Source organism: Phodopus roborovskii, unplaced genomic scaffold (assembly GCF_943737965.1).
Source record: "Phodopus roborovskii unplaced genomic scaffold, PHOROB, whole genome shotgun sequence".
Lineage (NCBI taxonomy): Eukaryota > Metazoa > Chordata > Mammalia > Rodentia > Cricetidae > Phodopus > Phodopus roborovskii.
The window spans coordinates 7,696,703-7,722,200 of record NW_026126546.1 but is presented as its reverse complement, the minus strand read 5'-3'; the positions used below and the strand labels follow the sequence as shown (position 1 = coordinate 7,722,200).

Sequence of the window (25,498 nt, the reverse complement as noted above, 5' to 3'; positions counted from 1 at the left end):
CTTCAAAAGTCTCCCTTGTCTTTCAGTCCCAACACTGTTTAAAAGTCCAAAGTCTAGCATCTCAACCAAGACTCAAGACAGGCTCTTAACTGTAAATCCAGTTTCAGAGGGCTAAGAGCTCATTGCCGTCACATCACGTTGAGGAGCCTGACAGCAGGCAGACTTTTCTGTCCCTACCATCCAGTTCTCAAATAACCACACAGACTTATTATTAATTACAAAGCTCGACTAATAGCTCAGGCTTGTCACTAACTAGCTCTTACATTTTAAACTAACCCATATTTCTTATTTCCACTCTGTCATGTGGCAGTACCCTTTTTCAGAATGGCAAGTTCATCTTGCTTCTTCTCTCCATGCCTCCTTGCAACTCCCAAGAACCTATCCTCTCCTTCCCAGCATCCTCTTAGTCTGGTTCTCTGGCATAACCTTATCTTGCCTAACTATATGCCAGTCAGATTCTTTAGTAAACCTATTAAAATGACATATATTCACACAATGTAAAGGAATATTCCACAGGCTTGGCACTGGAGAAGCAACTGAGGGCCACAAACAGGAGGGAGCAGAAGGCCTGGCTGCTTTTGGAGATAGGTCTCATGTAGTCTGTAGCCACTTGCTGAACAGCTGGGGCTGGACACCAGCTCCTGGCCCTCTGGCCTTCACCTCCTTGGTTTGATAAGTGGCACACAGCTGTGCTTACTGGTGAACATGTTGCCTGGCTGCTTGCCCACTACAGAACCCTGATGGGTAGCAGAGGAAGAGACTTCGTAGCAGTCATGGAAAGCTAGCTGCTAACAGCCTCCATGGCCCTGCTTTTCAGGCTCTGCATAGGGAAGGAAACCCCCAGATGCTCCTGGAGTCATGGTTGGGATTTGGGTTGTTGTATAGGTTTGCTGAGGCTGTTTGCAGGAATGTCTGGCTTTCAGAGGTCGGAAGCTTTGCTCTGTGTTCCTTGTGGGGCATTCTCCATCCTCTCTTTGGTAAAGCCCAATATATCTATTCATTGGGCACCATGTTTGGAGTTGCCTCACGTGAAAGGTGTTTGCATTAGGCCCATAAGCCTACACCCTCCTCAACAGGTAGGCATCCTGGGGTCCTGATGTTGTTGGTATGGAGGCTTGGGGCCTGGGGGACCTTCTGACTAAGGATGATGGTGACTGTAGAAGAGGGGAAGGTATGAGCTTGTACCAGACTACCCAGCTTCTCCAGGAAGATTTGCCTGAGGCCACACGGGGAGTGACACCCCTGGGGGCCAGTGCAATAGCAAATTGACAACTCCAAGGCAGATGGGAAACACACTTGGGACCAAGTTCCAAGATACCTTTGCTCTAAAGGACCCGGGAATGGGCTCAGTACTCTCCACTGTAGCCAGGTTAGACACTCTCACCATATTACACAGGCTGGGCAAAAGGGGGCCAGAAGCATGGGGCTCGGAGTGGGCCCTGGGATCCTGATGGGACGAATACCTGGTAGGCCTCGTACTCAGAGCAGAGATAGGCTGGCCTTGCTCTTGTCCTGTGGCTCTTTTGAGCTGGGTAAATCATTTGTTCAGGGTCAGCCTGGAACCCCAGTCTCTGTCCAGCAGTGCTGTGGCCTTCTAGGGACAGTGGTAAGGATGGGGCAGTGAACAGTACAGGCAGCACCCTGATGGCCTCTCACCTGTCTGGACAGATTGCCTGCTGATGCTGGTCTACAAGGACAGGTGTGAACGCTCCAAGGGTCTGCGGGAGCGCAGCAGCCTCACCCTGGAGGACATCTGTGGCCTGGAGCCTGCCCTGCCCTATGAGGGCCTGGCCCACACTCTGGCCATCATTTGCCTGTCCCAGGCTGTCATGCTGGGCTTTGACAGCCATGAGGCCATGTGTGCGTGGGACACCCGTATCCGCTACGCACTGGGCGAAGGTAAGTGACGTGAGTTCAGGGTTTGAGGTGAAGCCCCAGGGCCCTTCACCAATGTGGGCTGCAAAGATGGACGAGACCCCAGGAAGTCTTGTAGAAAGATGCAAATGGGTGGATGTCTCAGAGTGGAAGAGCCAGGGGTGCTCAGGCTAGGAGACAGTGCCACAGCCCTTTGAAGTCCCTAAAATGACCCCGTTAAAACTAGGACCCTTAGCTAACTAGGGTAGCCTCGACCTCACCCTCTGTGTCCCACATGTTCTGTATCATCCCAGAGCCCATGCATAGGGATCAGTGGGAGCCACTGGGATCGAACCTCAGAGGCTCAGGGTGGAAGGAGAGAACTCCCCAAAATTGTCTTCTGATCTCCACAGACACGCTGCGTGTGGCAAGTGTACATCTGCACCCACACATCATGTGTGCACACACACACAATGCACACATACCACACGACGACGATGATGATGACAATAATTGAATAAATAAAACACATTGCCCACACAAGCTGAATTTTAGGCAGCTGAGATGGGAGCTTTGCTTTTATCCATCCATGAACAATGGGGCCTGGGGGACAGTCCTAGAGCTGTGACGTGGACGGGGCAGTGAAGGTACAGGGCAGGCAGTGTTAGTGCAGAAGCCCTCGTCTTTCTAGAGAGTTCTCTGGTGGCAGGTCATACCTTGGTGGCAGCCCCTCCCCCATCCAGGTAAGGCAGGGGTGAGCTTCCCAGGCCTCTCCATACATGTCAAAGGAAAACTAGTGTGGTTTAACAGACCCCTGTACATCCAAGGGTGGGTTTGCCAAGGACAGAACCAAGGCCACAGCTTGGAAGAGAACCAGGTGGCATCGTTACTCAGATCCCTCTGGCTCTGGGGTCTGGGATGAAGTGGGCAGGGGACCCGCACACCGGCACTGCAGGCAGACAGGCTGATGCTGGCTCACAGGCATGGCTGCCTTCTCAAGTGCGGTGATCTACGAGAGTGGGGAGGAAGGCACTGACTTATGGCTGTGCCCATAAGGGCTTTCAAGCCAAAGAGCAGAGCTGAAGTAGTGAACAGGACCATGGCAGCATCTAGCTGCCTCTGAGCCATGTTAGTCTCAGGCAGACCTGCCGATCATGGCCTCCTACTGTGGACACAGGATGAAACACAGTCTACTCCACACTCTGATATGGGACCTCCTGAACTTTGCTTTCCCATCTCTGAAACTGGACCACATTGGCTGCCTTGATGGGAAGGGTCTCCCCAAGGAATGGCCTTAGTGCATGGGACCTGCCCTAAAATGTTGGGGAGGGCTGGGCAGGGGTTATTCCCTTCAGGACTTGCTTGCCTCTGACTAAGGAAGATCCTGGAATATGGGCAGGATGTAAGTGGGGCCCACTACATCATTCATCCTTGGTTGTGTGACTGTGAGGGCACTTCACCAGCCTGACCCTGGAATACTCCTCCTCCCCCACCTCAGCCACCCCTGGTAATGCCCTTTTGTCCACTGTCTGGCCCTCAGTGCATAGGTTCCATGTGACGGTAGCCCCTGGTACCAAGCTGGAGAGTGGCCCAGCCACTCTCCACCTCTGCAACGACATCCTCGTCCTGGCCAGAGACATCCCTCCAGCTGTCATGGGGCAGTGGAAACTGTCTGATCTCCGCCGCTATGGGGCTGTGCCAAATGGATTCATCTTCGAAGGCGGGACCAGGTGTGGGTACTGTAAGTATGCTGTGTGTGGGGGGTACTGGGGACACTTGAGCTGACTAGCCCACACATGTTAGCTTGGGGACCTGACAGGAGGCTGTGGGCTGTGTCCCCAAGCAACAGGGCTGCAGTCGCTCAAGCTGGGCATGGCACTCAGCACTGAGTCTGGACCTTGACTGTTTCTGGGGATAGGAGGGAGCTTGAGGGATCCTGGGAAACTCCAGAGAACAGCCAAGTGTCACTGTGTGGCTTGCGTATGAGGTCACAGTGTCAGAGTTCCTTCTGTTCAAGTCAAATGACAAAAACACAAACATTAAATGCCTGGGTGAAGTCCCATGGATGTCGTAGTTGAAGTTCAAGACTGTGTCTGGTGTGGGAGTTCAGACTCACAGTCACTGAGGGGACAGAGCCCTTCTCCCCTCTTAGAGGACAGCTGCACAACACATTTGTGCTGACTGCCCAAGGTGCTCATCTTCCTGGCAACCTGGTCTCATGGGGCTGACGTGACTATGGTTAATTTCTGTATTAAGGCTAGGGAGCCCCTGTTGTCCAGAGGTCCAGACTTTGAGTAGTGGAATTCCTAGGTCAGGGAGCAGAGACTTCCTGTCACCTGTTCGACATCCTCCCCGTCAGGGGTGTAACCTGATTATGCTGGGGTGTGAGGAGGGTGAGAGATGTAAGAGTTTGGGCGCATGCCCTATCTCACATAGCCAGGCTCGGCATGGCCTGATTGGACGTGTATGCACAGGGATCTGAGAGTAGAGCCTCCCTCTCTTTGGGATGGCATAGATATGTGTTGTGCTGGTCACTGGCTGCCTGGACCCCATGCTCTGCAAGGGCTTACTTAGTCGGGTGCCATCCCCCACAGTCTCTGTGGATAATAGGAGCAGACAGTGGTCCTCTGAGTGGGAGGCAGTCCCATGGGGACCTTTGAGGAGGTAAGGTGTGATTTACAGAGGGGCTTAGCAAAGGGATACAGGAGGAGATGAGGCAAGGCAACATTCCTCCCAGGACAGAGGTAGCATGACATCACAGCGCTATGGCATGACATCACAGCGCTGTGGCAGCATGACATCACAGCGCTATGGTATGACATCACAGTGCCATGGCAGCATGACATCACCGTGCTATGGCATGACATCACAGCGCTGTGGCAGCATGACATCACAGTGCCGTGGCAGCATGACATCACAGTGCCGTGGCAGCATGACATCACAGCGCCATGGTAAGCACAGCCATTTCCCATGCTGACTGGGTGCTCAGTCTTCTTCCTTGTCAGGTCTCAAGAGTAGGGGATTCCAGTTGTGGTTAGGTGGTGGGATGGCCACTTGGTCCCCTGTCATTGGATAGCTGGGAACTACAGGCAAGTCAGTCACGCAGTGGCCTCTTCCTCCTGGGAACCTCTTCATTTGGGAGTTCCTGAAGTCATTCCGATTGAGCAGGGTAGATTCCTTGCTTCGGTCTGTGGGATACCCAGGTACAGGTTAGACGTGGTGCCGTCCAGCATGCCGTTCATGCCAGGCAGGCCTCGCAGTTGGTCTGGGCCAGAGGATGCATTTGCGTGGGGGCCTGTTCACTCCGTCTGGGCTCCAATGTATTAGGGCCTGCTGTACACTCTCCTCTGGTCCCTCTGAGTTTACAGCTTGGCCTCTTGGTGCCAGTGGGCTCTGTTCTGCTTGTCACCATCCTGGGCACTGAGTGCTAGTGACACCAAGCATCTGACCCGGACTGCTGTGTTTTCCCTGCGTCTGTGGTAAACTATTCATGGCTAACCGGAGGCTTCTGAGCAAGATCCTGAATTAGCTTGTCAACTTCGGGAATCTGCCTGGAACCAGTGTGTCTGGAGCCGGCTAGTCTGGGTCCTGCTCCATAACCCTGGTGTTGGCACTGCTGGGAATTCTCTCCCTCCAGACCAAATCCTACTTGGCCCATAGGTCACCGGCTGCTGGAAAAGGCTGTAGGTGACCATGGTTAGGTGCTGTGCCTGGGCTAGGAAGCCCCTGTTGTCTAGAGGTCCGTACTTGAGTAGTGGAATTCCTAGGTCAGGCAACGGAGACTCCTGTAACCTGTCCACCCATCCTCCCCGTCAGGGGTGTAACCTTGACCGATGCTGCTGGGGTGTGAGATTTAAGAGTTTGGATTCAGCCCCTGTATAGCAAATAGCTGTCAGGTTCTGCATGGCCTGATTGACTGTGTATCCACAGGGCTTTTGGAATGATGCCTTTCTCTGGGAAGGTCAGTACGGAGGGACTGACTAGGAAAAGCCACCCCGCTGTCCCTGACAGGTGCTCTACAGCTCTGTTCTCCAACAGGGACAAGTTTGGCTCCATTCCAGCTGGTCACAGAAATCGCTACAGCCAAGCTGTGACTCCCTGACACAACATGGGGCACGAGGCAGGTGGGCAGAAGAGGTGGCTGGAGGCCATGCATCTGCCCTACTTGTGGGCAGACCCTGGAAAGGAACTGCAGCCCAGTGTGACCCACAGAGCAGCAGGCATCTGCAGTTGACCACAGACCAGGATGGGGTGGTTAAGGCAACAGAGGTTGGCTCCTTCACAGTTTGGGGTCAACAGTCCCTGATGTAAAGCCATAGGGCCTCTGAGGTTATTTCTGATTTCCTCACTAACTGCTTCCTGGTGTCCCAGCTGCTCTCTCTCTCTCTCTCTCTCTCTCTCTCTCTCTCTCTCTCAGACTGTCACCGGCTGTAGGGCCACCTGGATCAGCCAGGATAGTCCACCTGTAAAGACCTTTTCCGTAGATACATGTGGACAAGTCTTTGGGGAGCCACCATTTAGCCATGATGGTTATAAAAATTGAGTCATGGTGCATATGACTTAGCCATGTCTAACTTAGAGGGCAGATGGCTAAAGGGCATTGTCAGAAGGCCTTGGAAGAATTAACATTCTCCTTCTCTCCTGAGGATAGACACCCCCAGTCTGGCCCTGCACCCTCTAGAACATGCTCTCCAGACAGTATAGAAGTGACACTGTCCCCAAGGGTGCTTTTCATTTTCTCAAAGTTGTTGGTTTGGCTGGGTGTCAGGGACCTGGTGGGGAAGAGAGGTGCCGAGGCCACTTGCTCTGGGACAAGCAGCAGAAAGGCACCCAGAAGATGGAAGACTGGGAAGGGAGGGCCTATGGGGGAGGGCAGAAGAGGCTGACATTAAGGATGAGCAGAAGTTTCTGGAGGAAGGAGCTAACCCTGGAAATCCCTGCTCCTACTTCAAGGCTTTTCAAGGCAAATTCCATGCCATGTCCCCAGAATGGCAAGGTCCTCTAATACTAAAAATTCAGCGCCAGACAGCAGGAAGATGCCAGGCTGGTTCCCAGTTTGGGTCAGATCATCTTGGTGGCTCTCTCTCAGGTACTATGCCAATCCTGGCCCTCCCTCTGTGGGATCTCCTTAGAGTCCCCAGGAAGTACACCTCATCTTGGGGCATCATCTCTGGCCCCAGGATCTCTCCACCCACAATCATGGCCACTAGAGACAGATTGTAGCCCCCTGTGTGGTATCTGGCAAACAGGTGTGAAGCAAATAATCATGTAATAGCCATGTATGATTCTGACACACAGAAGCGAAATATAACCTCATGGGTTCTTACGGAGACATGAAGTCCTGGGGAAAGGCGAGAGAAAGGGACATAGAGGGACTGGAGAGCTGACCCAGGCTGGACCACTAGAGCAGTGTTTGCTGGGCACTTGGGAATGACCCCAACAGGTCCTATGGTACAGTCTGGAAGGGCCGGAGGAGCCTAGAAAATTCTGATGAGAACAGGAAGCTTTAGCAGCACAGTAACTGTAGCAGGTGGCTGGTGGTTTTCAGGGACGCCATCTGCATCCTGTGGGAGACGCAGGACCTCTTGCTGAGGTGGGGGTAGCAGGGTCAGGGCTGGGATGTGGACCCTTGGCTCTGTGGAACCCAGTGCCTTTCTAGTACTTGTTCAAATAGTGTCCCGACAGGAGGCATTCGATACAAAGGCCCTTTGACTCAGTAGGGTGACGTGACATTCAAAAGATGTGGCCATTTGCAGGCACTTCTCTGTGGCCTCCAGAGAAGGTCCTGCATTCAGTGGCTGGTATTGAGTCAGGCCCCTGGGGCTGCCTGTCATAATTCTCCAGGTCCGTGGTCATGTCTCTACTGGCTTTGCAGGTTCTGCTGGCCTGGATTTCAGTGGACTCTCTCCCTTTGTAGTCATATAGTGACATTAGCATACAGAGTGGGTCCAGGCCCCACCAGTGTGGTATCTAGACGGCTTCCTGAGAGCTTCCCTGCAGGACACTGAGAGGAACACATCTAAGTGCTCACACATTCTCTAACTCATGGGGCCTCACCCTCTGGGGCTTTGACCCTAGCTCAATTTCAAAGAGGAACTTGAGGCATGGGCAGCCATTGGTACTCATGGCCATGTGAAGGTAGTGGCAGAAATGGCCCAGCTCATGTGCAGCTGTTCCTGAGGCAGGGTGGGGCTGGCTGCTTACCCCAGGCCTCCATCCGCCACGTGTCAGCCCTTCTTCCTCTTGAGGAACAAAAGGCCTTCTTGGGCAGAGTGGGCACCAAGCTGGGAGCCAGGGAGCAGGACCAGCTGCTAGGTAATTCAGACACTGCCAGCTGTCAGCGGTCACCATCTGCGTCCTCTGGGGGCTGGTCTGCTGCAAGCTGTTAGAGAGGAGAGGCACGGTGCCCTCTGACCTCTGAGACAGGCCATGAGACCTCCTGGACACTTCATGCCTCAGCTCAGGGTACTACATAAGAAGAATTAGGTTCCTAGACAGAAACCTCACTATTTGGGGAAGCCAGTAATGACTGCAGTTTTTCAGAACACTCGTGATGGAGCCCAGTGCCTTGACTTCCTCATCTGGATAAGAGAGCAACTGTCAACCCCGCCATGCAACTCCCTCCTGAGGTGGCCTGTGTACACAGAGTGCCTGATCTTGGGCTTGGAGGTTCCCCTTCCTGAAGTTTGGAAGGGAAACTCCCCCTGCCCAACCTGAGCCTGGCTGCTCACTCTCTTCCTGAGGACCAGGACCTCAGCTTGGTCTTCAAGAAACAGAAGAGTTAGGGCCCATTGGGATCCTGTATTGGTGTAGGCTGCGTAGGTGAGCAGGAATCTCCAGGGACCAACGTGGATGCAAGAGAGCAGAAGCAGGCAGAGGAATGGGAGTCATGAAGGAATGGCCTCATCTGGGCCTGCAGCATGTCCTATGGGTCGATGAAGATGCTGCCAACGGTACCCAGTGGCAAGTTGATAGGTTTTTTTAGCTGATGTCCCTCACTCTGCTCAGGATGATGCTGGTCCCTGCTGGGCCAAGCCTGAGGCATGTGTATATCTAGAGGACATTGTCATAGTGATGTCAAGGACATTCTCCACCAGTATAAAAGCTGGTACATCCCAAGAGCTCCTGGCTCCTCATCTTCGGGTCCTTGTAGTGAACACCCCAAGTGTAATGTTTATTCTACTGCCTATAGTTCTGGGTCAGAGTTCTGGGCAGAGCTCAGTGAGGTGGCTTCAGATTGGGTCACTCGAACAGTAGGAACCAGGATGGTGGCAGGGCCTATGCTTGGTAGGGAGGCCACAGTTCCTCTTGGGCCCCCTTTTCTAGCAGAATAGCTGCATTTTCCTATATGATGGCTGGTTCTAAGAGGGCGGGAGTGGGTGGTGCCAGGCTCCCTCAGGGGCCTCATCCCAGGACTGGAAGAGTAGAGTGTTACCTTTGTTACTTTATCCTATTCAGAGGAGACTCAGACTGGCCCCTGGGGTAGTGAAGGAAGGAGGATCTAGTCTCCTGGCTGGGCAGTCACATGGACAGGGAACCTGGGCTCTACCCATTCTTGGGACATACAAACCAATAAGCAACACAGAGAAGTCCCCAGAGGTGTCTTCTTATTCTTACCTAAGGGCGGCTCCCTTGGCAGCAGGTCCTGAGAGGTCATCGGGGCCACTGTCACACGGTGCTTGGTCTGGGGGCGGGGGTCAGTGCAATAGATAGGTCAAGGGATGTGAGTCAGAATAAGTATCACAAGGTCTGTTTCAGAAGTAAAAGCATCCCAGGATGAATGCCTGGCTTCCTTAGATGGGGGTAAGGGTCAGGGTTTGAAACGACTTAATAAAAGGTGACATTTTAAAGGACATTGCCACAGGCTAAGGAATACGGATGGGTATCTCCCATGTGGATGCATGCTTGGTGGGGTAGGCATGTTTAGGGAGCCCTGGGTGAGTCTGAGAGCCTTGGGCAGGTAGAAATGACAGGAGGAGCAGGGAGGCTTCATCCCTGGACTCTGAGGGCCCAGGTTATTGGGCCCTTGGAGGCGGGGAGTGAATAGGGTTGCTATATAGGCATTTGGGGTCCAGGTTGGTAGCTGCTGGGCTCCTGGTCCTTGTCCGGCTGATTGCATCTCCTGGGGGAGCATGATACTCCTCAGACACTGCCGCCGTGGTGGAATGCAGGGCCGGCTCCACTCCCTTTGGTAATGTGGTTTTTTATAGTCGGGGGACTGACTGTCCTGCGGCTTCTGCCAGCTGCCCGTGAGCTTGGGATTAGAGGCCTGGCCTTCCATGAGAGCCGGGGCCAGGCTGACTGAGCCCTACAGTGGGTGGGGTGGTAGATGGGGACAGGGAGTAAGCCCGGGATGCTCTGTGTGAACTGGCCAGCAGACGATGGCCAGCCTGATGAGCATACTTCCCTTAACCAAGGCCCAGCAGAGTTCTTGGCTTGCAGAGCCCATACCAGATCCACCAGGGCCTTTCTGAGTCAGTGAGCTTCTGGAGGTGGTCTCCTGGGTGGGCTTTCAGGATAGCTGTTCATTTCTGCTTTTTATTGTCCACAGCTTCCCAGTGTAGAACCAGTTCTATGCTGGCCAATGTCCCATGGCCTCTTCCCTAGGCTTGAGTCTATCTCTTGCCTGAGATCATGGACTCTTGCCTGATGTGGGTTCTGTTTGCCTGTCTCTAAAACAAGAATGGCATTACTATGCCATGTGGTTTAAGACAACACGAAGCTTCAGCAATCACAGGGACTGTCATTGCCTGTGTGCACTGGGTGGGCTTGCATGTCTTGGTACTGGCTGAGACCCTGGAGTTCACAGCTTCATGCTCAGCAAAGGTGGAATGTGACCTAGAGGCAAAAGTTTTAGTGAGGGGACATCTCAGAACTCACCCCTTCCCCCAGTCTTAGAGCTGTCCCTGCCTTCTGTCCCTGAGAGCCCTCCTGCATGGGACCCTGCCTGCCTTTCTTTGGGCAATGGCAGAGGCCCGGAGCAGAAAGAGATTCTTGTGTGGTGACATACCCGAGTGTCCAGCTTTATGGCTTTGGCTCAGCAGGTGGGTGCAGCCAGCCTGGCTGCTCTCTCATTCACTCAGCCAGGGAGGGATTTCATTCACCCTTGCTGGAGGCATGGCCCAGCAGGAGGGCCGGCCTGGTGCCTGGTGGCAGATGGCCTCGCTGCTGACTCATCGCTCTCGGCCTCTCTGGGCACATAGGCTCTGAATACCTATGTGGTCCCTCTGCCCAAGTGACCCTGGGCTGTTTGCACACCATCCTTTCCTACTGCTGAGTGGGCAGGAGGATCAGAGTCAGCTCTGGGACACATATACGCTACCTCAGGGTTTCCTCTTTACCCTTTGACTTCCAAGAAAGGAGAGGTCACTCTTCGTGTGGGGGGAACACTGTAGTGGTCAGAGTGGCAGCTGATCATCTGTGGTGTGGGTGCACCACACTGGGACAAATATCCATAGGTGACATGGCATAGCCCTGGTAAGGGACTGAGCCAGTGATGGCCATAATGAGGTGACAGCCTGAGCTCCTGGAGACTCAAGAGAACTTCCCAGAAGTGTCTCCCTTGTCATTAGCACAGGCTGGTAGAAGAGCCTTGGGAAGCCTGGAGGGGTCTTGGAGGGCAGAGAGTAGCTTGGCTTGCATGTCTTCCCGCAGGAGGTGCCTGCAGTAGGTTGCTGAACAGCCTTTGAGGAGAGTAGTATTAGATAGAGCAGTTAGAACAGGATGCCCTCATTAGATGTGGGGCCATTGTTCTCAGGCCTTGTGGTGCTGTCTGGGTAGGGCACCCAGCTGGCACTTTGGCACAAGTTTCCCCACCAGTCCCTAGGCATTGCTAAAGAGACAGCACTTAACTCAGCACCCTGGGGACACATTGTTGCAGGTGGAGGAGGTTGCTGCTCGGGGCTAGTTAAGGCAGGCCGTGGTGGTATAGATCTGGTGCCCAAGGCAAGGCTGGTTTTGTGTGTGAAGCATTTATGGGCTTCCTAGGCAGCGGAAGAGGCACAAGGGATCTGGGGCTCTGGGGTTCTGGGGCTCTAGGGGTGTAGCTTCATGAAGTTATATAGGGGTCATCTGGCTTTGGGTTGGAGATTGCTTGGTTTTCTTGCATCCCCATCCCAGAACCCCAGGCCTACTCTGGGCGTCTCTCCAACCCCTGAGGGGCTGGCTGACCCCTGTGTCTCTCTGTCCTTCCTCTGCAGGGGCTGGAGTCTTCTTCTTGTCCTCAGGTGAGGGAGAGCAGATCAGCTTTCTGTTTGACTGCATTGTCCGAGGCATCTCCCCGACCAAAGGCCCGTTTGGGCTTCGGCCAGTTCTCCCAGGTGTGTGTGGGAATGTGGCTTGGTGGAAGGTACGCTTGGTGGTCCAGAGCCTGGTAACATGCTTCAGCAACCTAGTGAGGTAGCCTGCCCTTTCGCAGCCACAACTAAGAACCCTAGAGTCCACTGGCCTGGGACTATAGCGTTCTAGGCACTATACATCCTGGGGATCCTAAGGGGGTCGACTGGCACTTCTTAGGCTTGGCTCTCTGGCAGTTGCCCCTCCTCCATGGACATGGACCACTGGGACACCAGGGCCTTCTGGTTAACCCAGGTAAGTCCCAGCTGCAGGGGTTGGACAGTAAGGGGCCCAAGATCCTGGAGAGGGAGCAGAGACAGCCCTGGCCCTAGGTAAAACTGGCATGTGGACAGATGATCTGTCTCTGCTAAGATCAGGACCCATGGCATCTGAGCCTGGCATCTGGTCTAGGAGCCACTCTGAGGTTATCTGGTATGTATGAGGGTTTCGAGATGTAATTGGGGTGGGCTCCCATGAATGTGCTCCCAAGAATGTGCCTCGTATCTAACCTATAGTCCCTGCAGATGTGCTGCCAGAGCTGAAGTGCTCGTGGCCTTGGCACCGATGAACCCAGAGTAAGATGGACTTCCCTAGATTCTGGCAGGTCCCGAGTTGGGCGACTCATGTGTAAGATTCCCAACGAGGACGGTGTCCTAGTGTGACCACACGTGGATGGTCAAAGCTCCCGTCTGCCGGGTCCTTACATGGCCATCTTAACAGGGTAGAGAACACAAATGCCAAGCCAAACGCACCGGCACCGGGCCCTCCACACCCGCTGCTCTCCTCACCCCCGAGAGCCAGTGACGTAGCTGCTGGAGAACCCGAGGCCTTCCCTGTGGTCAGAGCCCCCTGCAGCGCCTCCGGCTGGTGTTTTTCTATTTTGTAGTTGCAGATATACAATGTGCCGTGACAGTGAGCCACCTGGGTGTCGGGGTGGGGGAGATACCATGCCTTTCTCCCAGAGACACACATTTTTCAGAGGCTCCTGGGAGCATGTTCACCCCGCCGCCCCCAAGTTCACCCTGGTGTATGTACCACTGATGGTATGCCTGGGAGCAGAGCTGCAGGGCACCCACTCTCCTGCTTGTTTTAAGTGTTTCTGGGTAAAGGGAGTACTGGCCACAACACTGGGCAGAGAATGGCATCATCTGGGAAGTGAGTTGTGCCCCAACACAGGCAGGGAGTGGGCTGCCCCTAGAAGATAGGGCTATTGGTGACTATTGGTGGATGGCTGGGCTGGTGGGGTACCCAGACCTTCGCCACAACTGTCCTTATCAGATCATCTCTGGGTGTGCTTAAACAATGCCGCTACCACGGCCTGCAAGCATTGTACCCTAGGTGTCCGTCCTGCTGAGGCACGTGGAACCTTGGGTCATCCCAGCATGCCAAATGTGTCAGCATCCAGCTAGGGCAATTGTGGAGTCCTACAGCATTGACCCATGTGGGGAGGGGTTATGGGAGGACAAGGACTCTGTGGATGGCACGGCATTAAAGCCCCTCAGCTGTGGGGCTCCTGGGATGCACGCCCCACTGGCTAGGTTTGCTGATGTGCTGTTGTGTGCACGTCACTAGGATCAGGCCCACTGAGGCCTCAGCTCTCCGCGTGAAGACCGGAGCCTAGAGGGGGCCGGAGGGAAGGGGAGGATTGAGGATTCTGGGAACTCCTGCTCTGAGCACAGCATTCATGATGTTTCGGTGGCCCTTTCTAATGGGGGTGCTGGAAGCTTGGCATTCATAGCTGAGGTGCCAACCATAGAACGCCCCTCCCCTGGGCTCTCTGGAGCCAACTGTGCTCCAAGGTATTTCGGAAGGAAGGAAGGAAGGAAGGAAGGACTACATGGCTGTGCAGGGCCAGAGAAGCAGGTCCCCGCTGCTCACAGTCTGGCTGCCTCTCAGCCAAATGTTGACAATGTCAAGGGCTTCATCTAGGCAGTGTGGATATGGACAAAGAGGACCCCAGCGAAGACAGCAGGGGAGGGGGCCTGGGGAGGATAGGGTGGCAACCTTCCTGCTCTCTGTCACCTATGGTGGTATGGCTCAGGGACAGCAGATGATGAGGGGCCAGGAAAAGATCCCACCCAACCTAGCAGCTACAGGCAGCAGCAGGGCTATGGAGGCATTTATTCAGACCAAAGTGGAGCTCCTGAGGCGTGGGCGTGGTGAGCTAGGGCTGGCCAAAGCTCCCTAGGTCCTGAGGAGGAACCATTATCTAGATCAGGGGAGTTGTGGTCCTTGTTGGTACCATTACCAATGAGCAAGGAGAGGCTCATTCCTGGTGAGGGCGGACAGGGACCCAGGCTGGGCAGATGTGAACCTATCCTCAGACACAGGGACCTGAGCTGGGGATTGCACACAGACAGGTACCTATGCTGGACAGAGAGGGGACCAACTTCAGGAACAGACTAAGGCTGGGTGGTTCGGGATGTGTGCACAGGGACAAGAACATGGGCTGTGCGGATGAGGACTTGTGCACAGAGAGAGAGAGAGAGACCTACTCTGGTCTGAGACCTAGCCGGTCTGAGTGGCTGGTTTGGGTAGCCTGTGCTTGATGCCCAGCAGCTGGGCCAAGGCGCAGGGCAGGGCTGGGCCTCCCAGGGGTTAGCTTAGGATGCCTTGGCTCTGAAGGTTCTAGACTTACCAGGTGCCCTGGTGGTGGAGGGGTGGGGTGCAGGCATGGTTGTTGCCTCACTGACCCATTCCTCTGCACAGACCTGAGCCCTGGAGGGCCCTCAGCCTCAGAGGAGCGAGTTGCCCAGGAAGCACTGGAAGCCTTGCAGCTGGAGAAACGACTTAGCCTGCTTTCACACTCTGGCCGGCCAGGCAGTGGAGGTAGAGTCAGTGGTTGGTTTTGTCTGGGCTGCGGGGGCCTTTCTCTGAGTACTTGCCTGCCCACTCCACTCCAGGCCGGGGCAGCAATCTGTCTGTGCATGGGCTATTGGAGTCTCTATGTAAGCATACTCTGTATGACTCTTCTGTAGCTGTCACACATCTCAGTTGAGCCTTCTCCCTCCCTCCTCCCTCCCTCCCTCCTCCCTCCCTCCCTCCCTCCTCCCTCCTTCCCTCCTCCCTCTACCCTCCCTCCTCCTTCCTCCCTCCTCCCCCCTTCCCTCCTCCCTCCCTTCCTTCCTCCCTCCTCCCTCCCTCCCTCCCTTCTTCCATCCCTCCCTCCCTTCCTCCCTCCCTTCCTCCCTCCCTCCCTTTTTCCCTCCCTTCCTCCCTCCCTTCCTCCCTCCCTTCTTTCCTCCCTCCCTCCCTCCTTTCGTCACCCATCCATCTAGCCACTCGCTGCTTCCCTTCCTACACATTCTTCCTTCTTTCTCCCATTTATTCATGTACCCTCCCTTCATCCAGGCACATACTATCCTTTAAACACATCACACGCCAACAGCAGCTGTGACGGGAAGTGTGACCTAGGTTTGAATTCCTTCCCCCCCCCCACTAGCTTTGTGGCAAGGCCCAAGCCTTCTGCAATTTAGTTATACTGTGTATTTTCTGACGAAATGTTCAGGGGCCAACTGAGCTGGCTTCCCAGGAGCAGATGGTTCTCTATAGCTACTGTCAATGGGAACATGGATGGAAGAACCTGGAAGCCTGGCCAGGAGCAGCTGTGGCTGAGGGATGGAGGCTGGCTTGGCAGGCAGACTGTACCAGGTCTTCCTGGGCCAGAGAAGGACTCTGGTGCCTCTCACCACTCCCAAGGGTGTACAGAGGGGCGGTGGCCCTCTCCCTCCCTTTACGAGCAGGGACTCTCAAGCTTGCAGTAAGCTTTCCTATGCCCTTGGAGGGTTCGCCTCTAATATCTGCTCTGGGAGCCCTGCAAGCTAGGCCAGGCAGGCCGGGAGGAAAAGCAAAGATGGCATGTTTTGTTTTGCATGCTCACAGAGTGAGGCAAAACAGAGTCTTGGCGGGATGGGGCCGGGGGTTGTGCACAGATTTGAACCCAGGCAGGTTCTTGTCCTCAGAGGCTCACAGTCCCATAAGAAGAGGAGGCAGTGATGGGGGCAGGCTGGATGGGGCAGGCTGGTGTGTGAGCATACCTCGGATGGTAAAGGAGGATGGGTTGCCCCAAGTCGGGCTGGAAGGTGCCAGTATGGTAGTTGTAATAGTTGGATTGGGAGAGGAGGAGGAAACTCAGAAGCTGGGTCATAGATACATAGCATGGAAGGTCTGGAAGTAGGTACCTGCCTCGGGGTGGGGGGTGGAGTCCATATGGAGAGACTCAGACTGGGACCCAGAAAGTGCCAGGGGTAAGGGAGGGGAGTGATAGGGGCTCTATAAAGGCCAGCACTGAAAGCAGGCCAGGGGTTGGATGAGGAAGGGGCTGCCTTCCAGACCCTGGCCTCCTGCTCCAGCTTCCAGGTATAGGGGCTAGGAATAAGTGAACTGTCATATAGCATGCTGAGTGGAGCTCACCCCTCACCTGCTTGGACCTCCCCAGCAGCCTTAGTTTCTGCTTTGTCTAGGGGATGATCGAAGCCTGTCCAGTTCCTCTTCCGAGGCCAGCCACTCAGACATCAGTGCCAGCAGCCGGCTCACTGCATGGCCGGAACAGTCCTCGTCCTCAGCCAGCACATCACAGGAAGGGCCAGGGTTGGTGGCTACCCAGGGTCCAGGAGAAGCCATGCTGGGAGCCTCAAGGCCACCCCTCAAACCACTGCGGCCTCGACAGTTACAGGAAGTTGGCCGCCAGAGCTCCTCTGACAGTGGCATTGCCACAGGCAGCCACTCCTCCTACTCTGGCAGCTTCTCATCCTATGCTGGCAGCAGCCTGGACGTGTGGCGGGCTGGAGAGGAGTTTGGTTCTCTGCTTAGCCTGCCTCCTGGAGCCAGCGCACCTGAGCCCAGACTATGTGCCTGCCCACCGGGGGTGGCTGAGTACCAGGTGCCCACCTCATTACGACGCCACTACGATACGCCTCGAAGCCTGCGCCAGGCCCCCAGAGACCCAAGCCCCGCCTCCCAGGGTGGCTCTGATGCTTCTCAGGGTGGCTCTGACCACAGCTCAGCCACGGACTTAGGTGGCCAGGCGCCCGCCTCCAGTTGCCTGGGAGCTCGACGACGGGGACAGGCAACAGAAGGCCCGGGCAGTGAAACCACGCTGCCCAGTCCATCCCCTGGCGAGTCCTGGGAAGCAGGCAGCCCCCATGCAGGGCCACCTCCAGCTTTCTTTTTGTCATGTTCAGTCTGTGGCGGACTCAAGGTAAAGCCCCCTCCCTGAGATAGCAGGCTGGCCACTGCTGCCAAGGGCTGGATGCGGCCCCTCCAGACAGGAGAGGAGGGGCCCTAGTCTCTTTGTAGAGGGGATGCTCTGTGCTGTTTTGAGAAGCCGCCAGACCTGTGGCAAGGGCCTCAGGGGCAGGATGACAACCACAGGGCTGGCTGTCCTCCCCTCGGTGGGTGCTATGGCTGCCAGTGACGGAGGCTGGGCAGGTTGGGGTCAGGAGAGCCACTGATCAGCTTTGCCCTGGCTCTTCTCACCTTGTGGGTCAGGCGTGGGGTGCTATGTCCATGGGCTCCTGCCATGTATGGCACCGCTGGGGGACAGAAGGCAGCCGTGGTTGGGGTCAGTTCTCAGTGACAGTGAGGCTTGGCCTGGCACACTTCTGTCATTCTTGGTCACTTCTGCAGTGTGCAGAGCCCACAATCCAATCTACCACAGCTGCTCTAGCCTCCCCGGCTCTGGGAGCCAGCTGCTCTGTGCGTGCAGCCCACAGACTGGGCACGGTCTGCGTGTGATCCGCTTCACGTATCACCCTGCAGTGCTCTCAGGTGGGGTCGGTGTACCATCCCACGGGGAGGAAACTGACGCTAAGGAGGCTCCATGGTTTGAGGGGTCTGTGACTTTGACCCCCCCCCCCTTTGCTCTCCAGCCTGCTCCGGGGCGCCTGGAGGGAGGGCTGAATGTGCAGCACCCCCAGGGGTTAACTTCTTCCCAGGTTCCCGAGGTCAGTTTGCTGGAGGGGTTTCTCGCGGAGCCTCCCAGTAGTGCTCCCCTTGTGCCGCCTTGCTGGGACCAGGAAGCTGGTGGCCAGGACCAGGTGGAAAAATCAGGGCTCCACTGGCATTTGGAGGGCTCTGGCCCTACCCCCAGGTCACCCTGGCTCTGTGTTTGGGTGTCTCCCCTCCCAGGCTGAGTGCTCCCTTGCACAGAGCGGAGATGCTCCACTTCCCTGTGTCAGAGGCTCGGTGTGGCTGTGCCCACCATTTATGAGCCCTTCCATTGGCACCTGCAGTCCCGACCCGGCAGGCCAATGCTGGAAATGCCATCTGTACCTACACTGTCTGCCAATCATGTTGCTCTCTTGAATTTTTAAAATCTGTTTGTAATACATTCTCAAACTGGAAATAAAGTTATCTTTTCATACTGCCTTGCCTTGTTCCATTTGGCCCAGCCTCCCCACCAGGCCTGGGACTGAGGAAACTCCAGGGGCCTGGCCCTCAGCCTGAGGTCTGGGTGTTGTGGATGTGGGGAAGAGGACAGGTGGCTTTGGATAGCCTTGGGGCTGGGGACATTGTGTGTGTGTGTGTGTGTGTGTGTGTGTGTGTGTGTGTGTGGTGGGGGGTGACGAGCATATCGTGTGTGTGCTTCACATATGGCTTGTGGAAACCACACTGAAGCGAGCAGTGGTTGTTCAGACTCAGGCCTAGGGCCCCCCATGACCAGTGTTGTGCGTTTCACTTCCCATGCAGAGCTTGCTCTGAGCTCGGACTCACCCAACCCTAACGCAACCCAATCCATTCCATCCCTTACCCCCCCTCCAACCCCAAGCAGAGAGAGCTCCAGAGAGCAGTACCTCCCTGCCTGCCTGTTTGCATCCTTGCTGGCAGTTCTGCTGGAAGTTGGGAGCCTGGCTCCCCCAAGCTGCTGGGTAGGGAAGAGCAGGCTTTGGGGACTTGGCCACACTCAATACCCACTGACTGGGTGACCCTGAAAGTCACCATGCCTCTGTGAGCCTCAGTTTCCTCCTCCATTGATGGGTAACCGTCCTCACCTCACGGGCTGGCCCAAGGTTCTGATGAGATTCTGTGTAAACACCCATCAGACGTGTGTACTCTAGAGAGAGCCAGGCATTCTTCCTACAAAAGGGCTGAGAACGCAGATTCCCAGGCCCAGGGAGCCAGGGCATGGCCAGCCAGAATGGCAGGCACAGCCCTGGCCTGAGCCCCTTGTTCTCGGACTTAGTTCTCTGTTTTCCATGGGTCCCTCCCTGCAGCAGGCAGAGGGGTGGCTAGGTGGGCAGGTCTGGGAAGGTTGAATCCATGCTGTTGGAGCCTGTATGTCCACCCTCTACCTGAGGCAAGCTGGCTTGGGCCCTGGACCTGGGTGGGCAAGAAGTCCTCGCTTCAGGAAGGGAGCACCGTAGCACACTGGGAGAAAGTGTCCAGGGGAAGGTCATCCCAGGCTCTCCTCCTGTGCCAGTCCATCCCTCGTGACACCACGAACCCCAGCAGCTTGCAAAGGCGCCAGTGATTAGGGCCCCATCACCCGCCTTGACTCCTCTTCATGAGATGGGGTGGCTGATAGGATGGGGGCTTCCCCTCAAGCCAGAGGCCTGCAGACAGGTGGATGCTGGTCTCAGACTGTGCCTCTTCACACACAGCCCAGCCTAAGCTGATCATGTCCCATGTGGTCCACCCATGCCTAGAGTCCAGTGTTGACCCCTTAGCCATGGTGCTCCCTGAGCAGATGCCCTCTTTGGGGGCTGTTAAGGACATGGCCTCTTGCTTAGTGACAAAGTACATCCTCAGAGGCCTGTATGTGGTTGGCTCTAGGGTGTCTGCTTCTTGTCCCTGGGCTGCTTTATACCTGAGTCCCCAAGGCTGCACAAGGCTCTGTTATAAATGGTAATGCAGTCAGATCCACATGGCCTGCTCAGGGCAGACCATGTACCCTGCCTGCACCCTGGGCATGTGACTGTCACTCTCAAGGCTGGCCTGAAAGTGCTGGGTATCATGTTCCCTTTTCTGCCCCACCTCCCACCCCCATGAAGCCTCCCTATCAAGTTGCTCCTACAGAGTCTCTGGGATTGTGGGACTCTTACCTGTTCAGGACAGGACCTTTCACAACAGGTGCTGGAATGTTTGGAGCCCTGGCGGTCTGTGCATGAGATAGCAAATGCGCCCAGCTTTGGCCTTCATCCTCCCCTACCTGCCCATGTAGCTATTCTAAACTGTTTCCTTTCACACTCCATCTACTCCCCGATCTGGCTCTGCCAGGAAGCATAGACCCAGGACTCATTCTGGGGATGGGTGACTGTCTTACCTGTGGGTTCCCAGGAAGGTGCTGTTAAAGTATGGGACAACATGTCAGAGAGCAACACTGTTGTCACTACGGGCCACATACCATGTTGTTCAGCAACCATGTGATACCCAGCTGATGGGCAGTAGGGTCTAGCTGTACCATAAGCTAGAAGGGAGCAGCCTGGAGGCCTGTGTTTGTAAACTTCCTCAGAATACCCCTGGCCTCAGCTGTCTCCTGGATTGTCATGTCAGACCATGGCTTCGGGGGTCAGGGCAATGGGATCTAAGAACAAACGGGTCTGGAGGATAAAGCTGTGTTCCTCCAGTCTGGAGGTTTTCCGGATCTTCAGACCTATGCCAGTTTTGGAGTTACCATTCTATTTCTTGGGGCCCAGGGGGCAGGGCAAAGAGTGAGTGGGATGTACATACTAATCCCTGTTGTCTTTGGTCTAGGTCATGGCTACGTCAACCCCTGGACTCACTGTGACATATCCAGGTAGGCACCTGGCTTTGGACCCCAGCACTCACGGTGCAGGGATGAAGGGTTCAGAGTTAAGGGGTCCCATCTGTTGGATGGGAGGAGTATGGGCAATGGGGTGACAGTGGCATCTGGGGAGCCTGGAGCAGGTGAGCAGGGTGAGGTCGTGAGCTAAGGACAGGCACATGGCTCTGGGTGGCATGTCTAGGGGTGACCAGTGGACAGCTGGACTGTGGTCTGTAGCTAAGGAATCAGATTTGAGGGGTTTGGTTCCAAGCCCTAAGTGTGTACCAGATAGCAAGCAGACAAGGAAGTAACGGGCCCCGGAGGTTCCAGATCCTCAGGACAGGTTTGTGGAAGGGTGGGAATGTCGGAGAACTCAGCAAGCAAGGAAGACTTCTTGGAAGAAGCCTGGATGTCAGTGGATGAAGGCTGGAAGGTGCTGGCCCAACCAGGGAGGATTTGGAGAGACTATAGGTCTTGGGTGCCTGGCCTTGGGCCAGGTGGCTGGAGGCCAAGGATACCTTGGGCCTTGTCTACTCGTGCATGGGTGCCGCAGATCCCTGGCTCTTTTTGTTAGAGGTCAGTGGTGCCTTTGGAAGGCCAAGCCCTGTAGGTAAGATAGAGTCCAATCAGACCCAAGGATAGTGGGGTAAAAAGCAGTGGGTGGGGCCACAGGCAGGCAGGGTCAGCACACTGGCCAACAGGAGAGCCCAATCCCATCTGTTGCCGGGGTTTTCTGTCTGGGATGCTCAGCTTGGATGCTGGGTCCATGTGGAGCCTGTGGTCCAGGGTCCTCCCTGACATCATGAAGTATCAGGAGGTGGCCCTCGCTGTTTAGCCATCTCCCTCTATTACCTCTTCACTAGGATGTCAGTATTTACCCTTCTCCAGGACCAAAGAGGCAGAGGTGGAGAAGGCACCACTGAGAACAGGTCCCTCTCCCTCTGAAGGCAAGGGTGGGGTGTCACGGGAGGCAGGACCCTGACTGATGAGGGACATCTGGGCCAGACTAGGAACAGAGGTGTGCCTGGTTATAGTGGGGATCAGCCTGAAGCTGCGGGAGGAAAAAGTCAGGCAATAATATCCCCTTGTCTGTTTTGTTCTAGCAAGTATTTGAGTCTTAGAATGACTCTGCCAAAGCTAAAACTGAATTAAAGTACCAGGAAGGACATGGGGCATAGCGAACCCACACCTTCCTGAGCAGCTGGTCACGTCTGCTTTGGGAGGATAGTGAGTTTAGGGGGAGAGGAGGCACTTCATGGAGTCTGGACAGTGCCCTTCTGGCCTTTGACTTCGAATATCAGTTGGCTTCGAACTTTCCATCTATATCCCTGAGTCGGGTTTCAGGTTTCCCCTGCTTTTCCCTGCTTCTCTTCAACTCCCCTGTCCACACCATCTTGAAAAAAAAAAAAATGGATCGAATCCCAGAGTGTCCAGACTCAGGGAGCATGTTCAGCATCCCCTTCTTGCCCTTCAATGCTACGATCCAGCTTCTTGAGTCTGCAGGGCCCCAGGCCTGGCTCACTATGCCCCATCCCCTCTCCTCCTTCCCTTAGCCACGCCCCTTCTCCAGCCTGCTAACCCAACCCTGAAGGCCTGCTGTGGGTTCTGCCTTGCTGCCTGGGCAGGCAGTGCAGGCTGGCACTAGCTTTCCCTCCACCCTGCTGGTTCAGCCTCCTTGGGGAGGGTTTCTTCTGCTATGATAGATTCTCTGTGCTACAAATGCACGGGTCTCAGAAATCCTTTGCTTCAGATCAGAGATTTTTCTGGGGATTGAAAACACTGAGCCTGCCTTTGCTTGCCAGGGGCTAAGACAGGATGTTCTATGAGCAAGCAAAGCCAGCTCCTTGACCTGAGGCCAGCAATGGACTTCCCACTTGGCCCTGTGCAGCAGCTGGGCCTCGCTGTAGCTTAGACAGTACAAGGACCTTAAGACCTCCAAGGACATGTACTATGTAATAGGGGTCTGCTGTGGGGTTCCCAAGTCTTGGGGACTTGGGGTCTCTGCCTCGCTTGCTTCAGTGAATAGCCAGAAGTGGACCCCCACAATCCTGGGGTCTCATCTGGATGTACTGGCTGGTGGATGTATGACTTGGGAACTTGGGGCCTCTGCCTTAGGCTCTCTGTGAAGAGCAAACTGCTGCCACATGCCACACTAGCCATGTTGGTGGCAGGAAGTGGGAGCAAGGGGTGAGGCACTGATTGACACAGATGGAGTTGTGTCAGGGACATGGCTGGGTGGTCAGGATCCTGGGGCAGACAAGAAGAGCCAGTTCTCTCTCTGGATATGGAGTGTAGAAACAAGCTTACCTGTGGGGCTCTCAATGCCCCCAACCTGAGCCCAAGCCCGGGACTGGATTCTGTGGGCTTGGCATGCGCTATGGGGCAAGGACCTGTCTGTGTCTAGGCTGCTGACACTTGGAATAGAGGACGAAGGAATGACTGGCCTTGCCTATCACTCTGAAATGGTGTTTTGTGTCCCATTCTATATGATTGTCCCTATCCCATAGGGACAGAATTAGGAGCTGGAGAAAGATCTTGACTTTGCCAGCTGTGTGCAGGGTCCCTGGGCCTGCACGGAAGGGGATGGGGGCAGTCCAAATGGCTTGTTTAGCAGTGAGTCTACTCTGAGCCCTAGCTTCTGGGCGGGGAGGGTCCCTTGCTCCTTGTCAGCTAGCACCATGGGCTTTGCACACACTCGCCACCAACTGCTAGGATACGGGACAGAGGCAAGGGATGGATTCTTAGAAGAAAATCCAAATTGCTGAGATGTCCTGGAGGGAGGGGGGGTCCCTGCTTTGCCAGGGACACAGATGGAAGTGTTAGCTATGGTCTGGTGGGGATTACCCACACTAGTGGAGGTTACCCCAGCAGCAGGTAGAAGACCCAGAACAGAGAACAGGCCTTGTGGGGGGGGTATAGGGGTGAGTGACTGGACGGGGAGGGGCAGTGTGTGAATCCTAGGGTCACACTGGGCCAGTGGGGAATGGGAGAACTGGGGAGTGTCTCCAAGGTGAGATAGAAGGCCGGGGAGGGGACTGGGCCATGGAGGGTCGGGAAGTTCTTTGTGGAGTGGCCTTGGGAGAGGGGGCTGTACAGCTCCCAGCTACATCTCAGGGATTCAGAGGCCTTCTCTCCACAGGATCTCCAGGGCCCAAGGCTGTTGACAGCCCAGGGCTGGAACGACCACGTAGCGAGCCGCCCACCTATGTGAACATCCCCATCAGCCCTACCTCTCGACTGCAGCTGCACTACATGGGTCTGGAGTTCCCAGGGGCCAGTGGGAGTGTGCGAGGTGAGTTCCCACAGGGGGGCTTCGTGGGGGGAGTTGTAACCATAGCTTTGTGCCTGGGCTCCATCACTTCAGCCCTGGCTAGGGAGCCCTTCCTTCTAGCTTGCAAGTGAGGCAGGACCCTCAGACCCTGCCCCCACAGCTGACACCCAGGCTCTGACGTGGTTCCTGGGATAGGTGAGGATGGAGATGAATCAGGGTGCCCATTGCCCCCTGAGGCACCTGTAGACCAGGCCAGGGGCAGCCGGGCCGGGGACTATTGCTGTGTGGTCCACTCACTGTGGGTTGCTTTCAGGGGCCAGCTCTTCCCGCTATGCCCAGATTGACATCATGGCTACAGAGACAGCACATCGCGTGGGGACCCGGCATGCACAGACCCGGGAAGAACGACTACCAGAGCTGGAGCAGCGGAAGAAAGGGCCCTGAGGCTGCAGCCCAGGTTGGACCATCTGGACCATCTGATGTGGCCAGGCAGGCCATCCCCTTTGATGGGTCCCTGGCCTGTCTGTGTACTCTGGTGGTCAGCGATGGAAGCTGAGTCTTGGCCTCCTGCTGCAATGGAGGCTGTGGTTGGTCTTTGTGCTTTGAAATGGGCGGTCGAAGGTTCTGGGCCCATACCATATCAGTTCATTCCAGTGTGTGAAAGCCATGTAGCAGCCTCCTCTCTGCCATCAGGGCCTCTTGCCTCACTGGTGCCCAAGACTGACCCTCCTTTTGGCCTGGACAAGTTCTCCTAGGCCGTGGGGTACCAAAGGCACCTGTCTCCAGGCGTTGGTAGCCCCAGTACCTGCCACAATAGTGCAGCTACAGCTGACCAGTAGAAACTGGAAACAGTCTCCCTGGCCTGGAATACAAGCTGCACTACCCATCCCGGATGAGGTTCCCATGGTGACAGCTTGTACTAGCAGAGCATTCTGCACTGCCGTGAGATCTGTGACTTGCATCTGCCACTGACCGGCTCTGCTGCTGGGGCCCTGCAGCCTCCCCTACCGGCCTCCTCCTGTAGTGGTGCTCCTGAGCCAGGCCCTGTACCTTGAGGTGAAGGCCTTGGTGGGGACAGGACTGTTCTTACTTGTCATCTTGTTGGGACCTATTCCAGCCAGTCAGGTAAATTGTTCTAAATCTCTACTGCTATATTTTTAACAATCCGTATTATTTTCCAAAGCTGTAAGGTCTTTCATATGTGATTTCTGCCCTGGACTTGGTGGGACCAACATCTTGCTACTGAGTCAAGGGATGGGGGCTGTGGTGGTGCCATGTTAGCATTTAGGATGTCCCGTGTCTCTGCCCTGCCC

The 25,498-nt window shown here is 55.4% G+C and overlaps 1 protein-coding gene across 1 annotated transcript in view; it reads left to right on the top strand.

Moving 5' to 3' along the window:
- Positions 1–24,641, top strand: part of Dok7 (docking protein 7) — a 31,522-nt gene extending 6,881 nt beyond the window's left edge. Inside the window, exons 3-10 of the mRNA XM_051200336.1 lie at positions 1,669–1,899; positions 3,395–3,595; positions 12,054–12,173; positions 14,899–15,018; positions 16,653–17,389; positions 20,884–20,926; positions 24,054–24,206; positions 24,499–24,641. Coding sequence (XP_051056293.1) covers positions 1,669–1,899; positions 3,395–3,595; positions 12,054–12,173; positions 14,899–15,018; positions 16,653–17,389; positions 20,884–20,926; positions 24,054–24,206; positions 24,499–24,629 — 1,736 coding nt within the window. The 3' untranslated portion in view covers positions 24,630–24,641. The remainder of the gene's footprint in view (positions 1–1,668; positions 1,900–3,394; positions 3,596–12,053; positions 12,174–14,898; positions 15,019–16,652; positions 17,390–20,883; positions 20,927–24,053; positions 24,207–24,498) is intronic.
- The last annotated feature ends 857 nt before the right edge of the window (positions 24,642–25,498 follow it).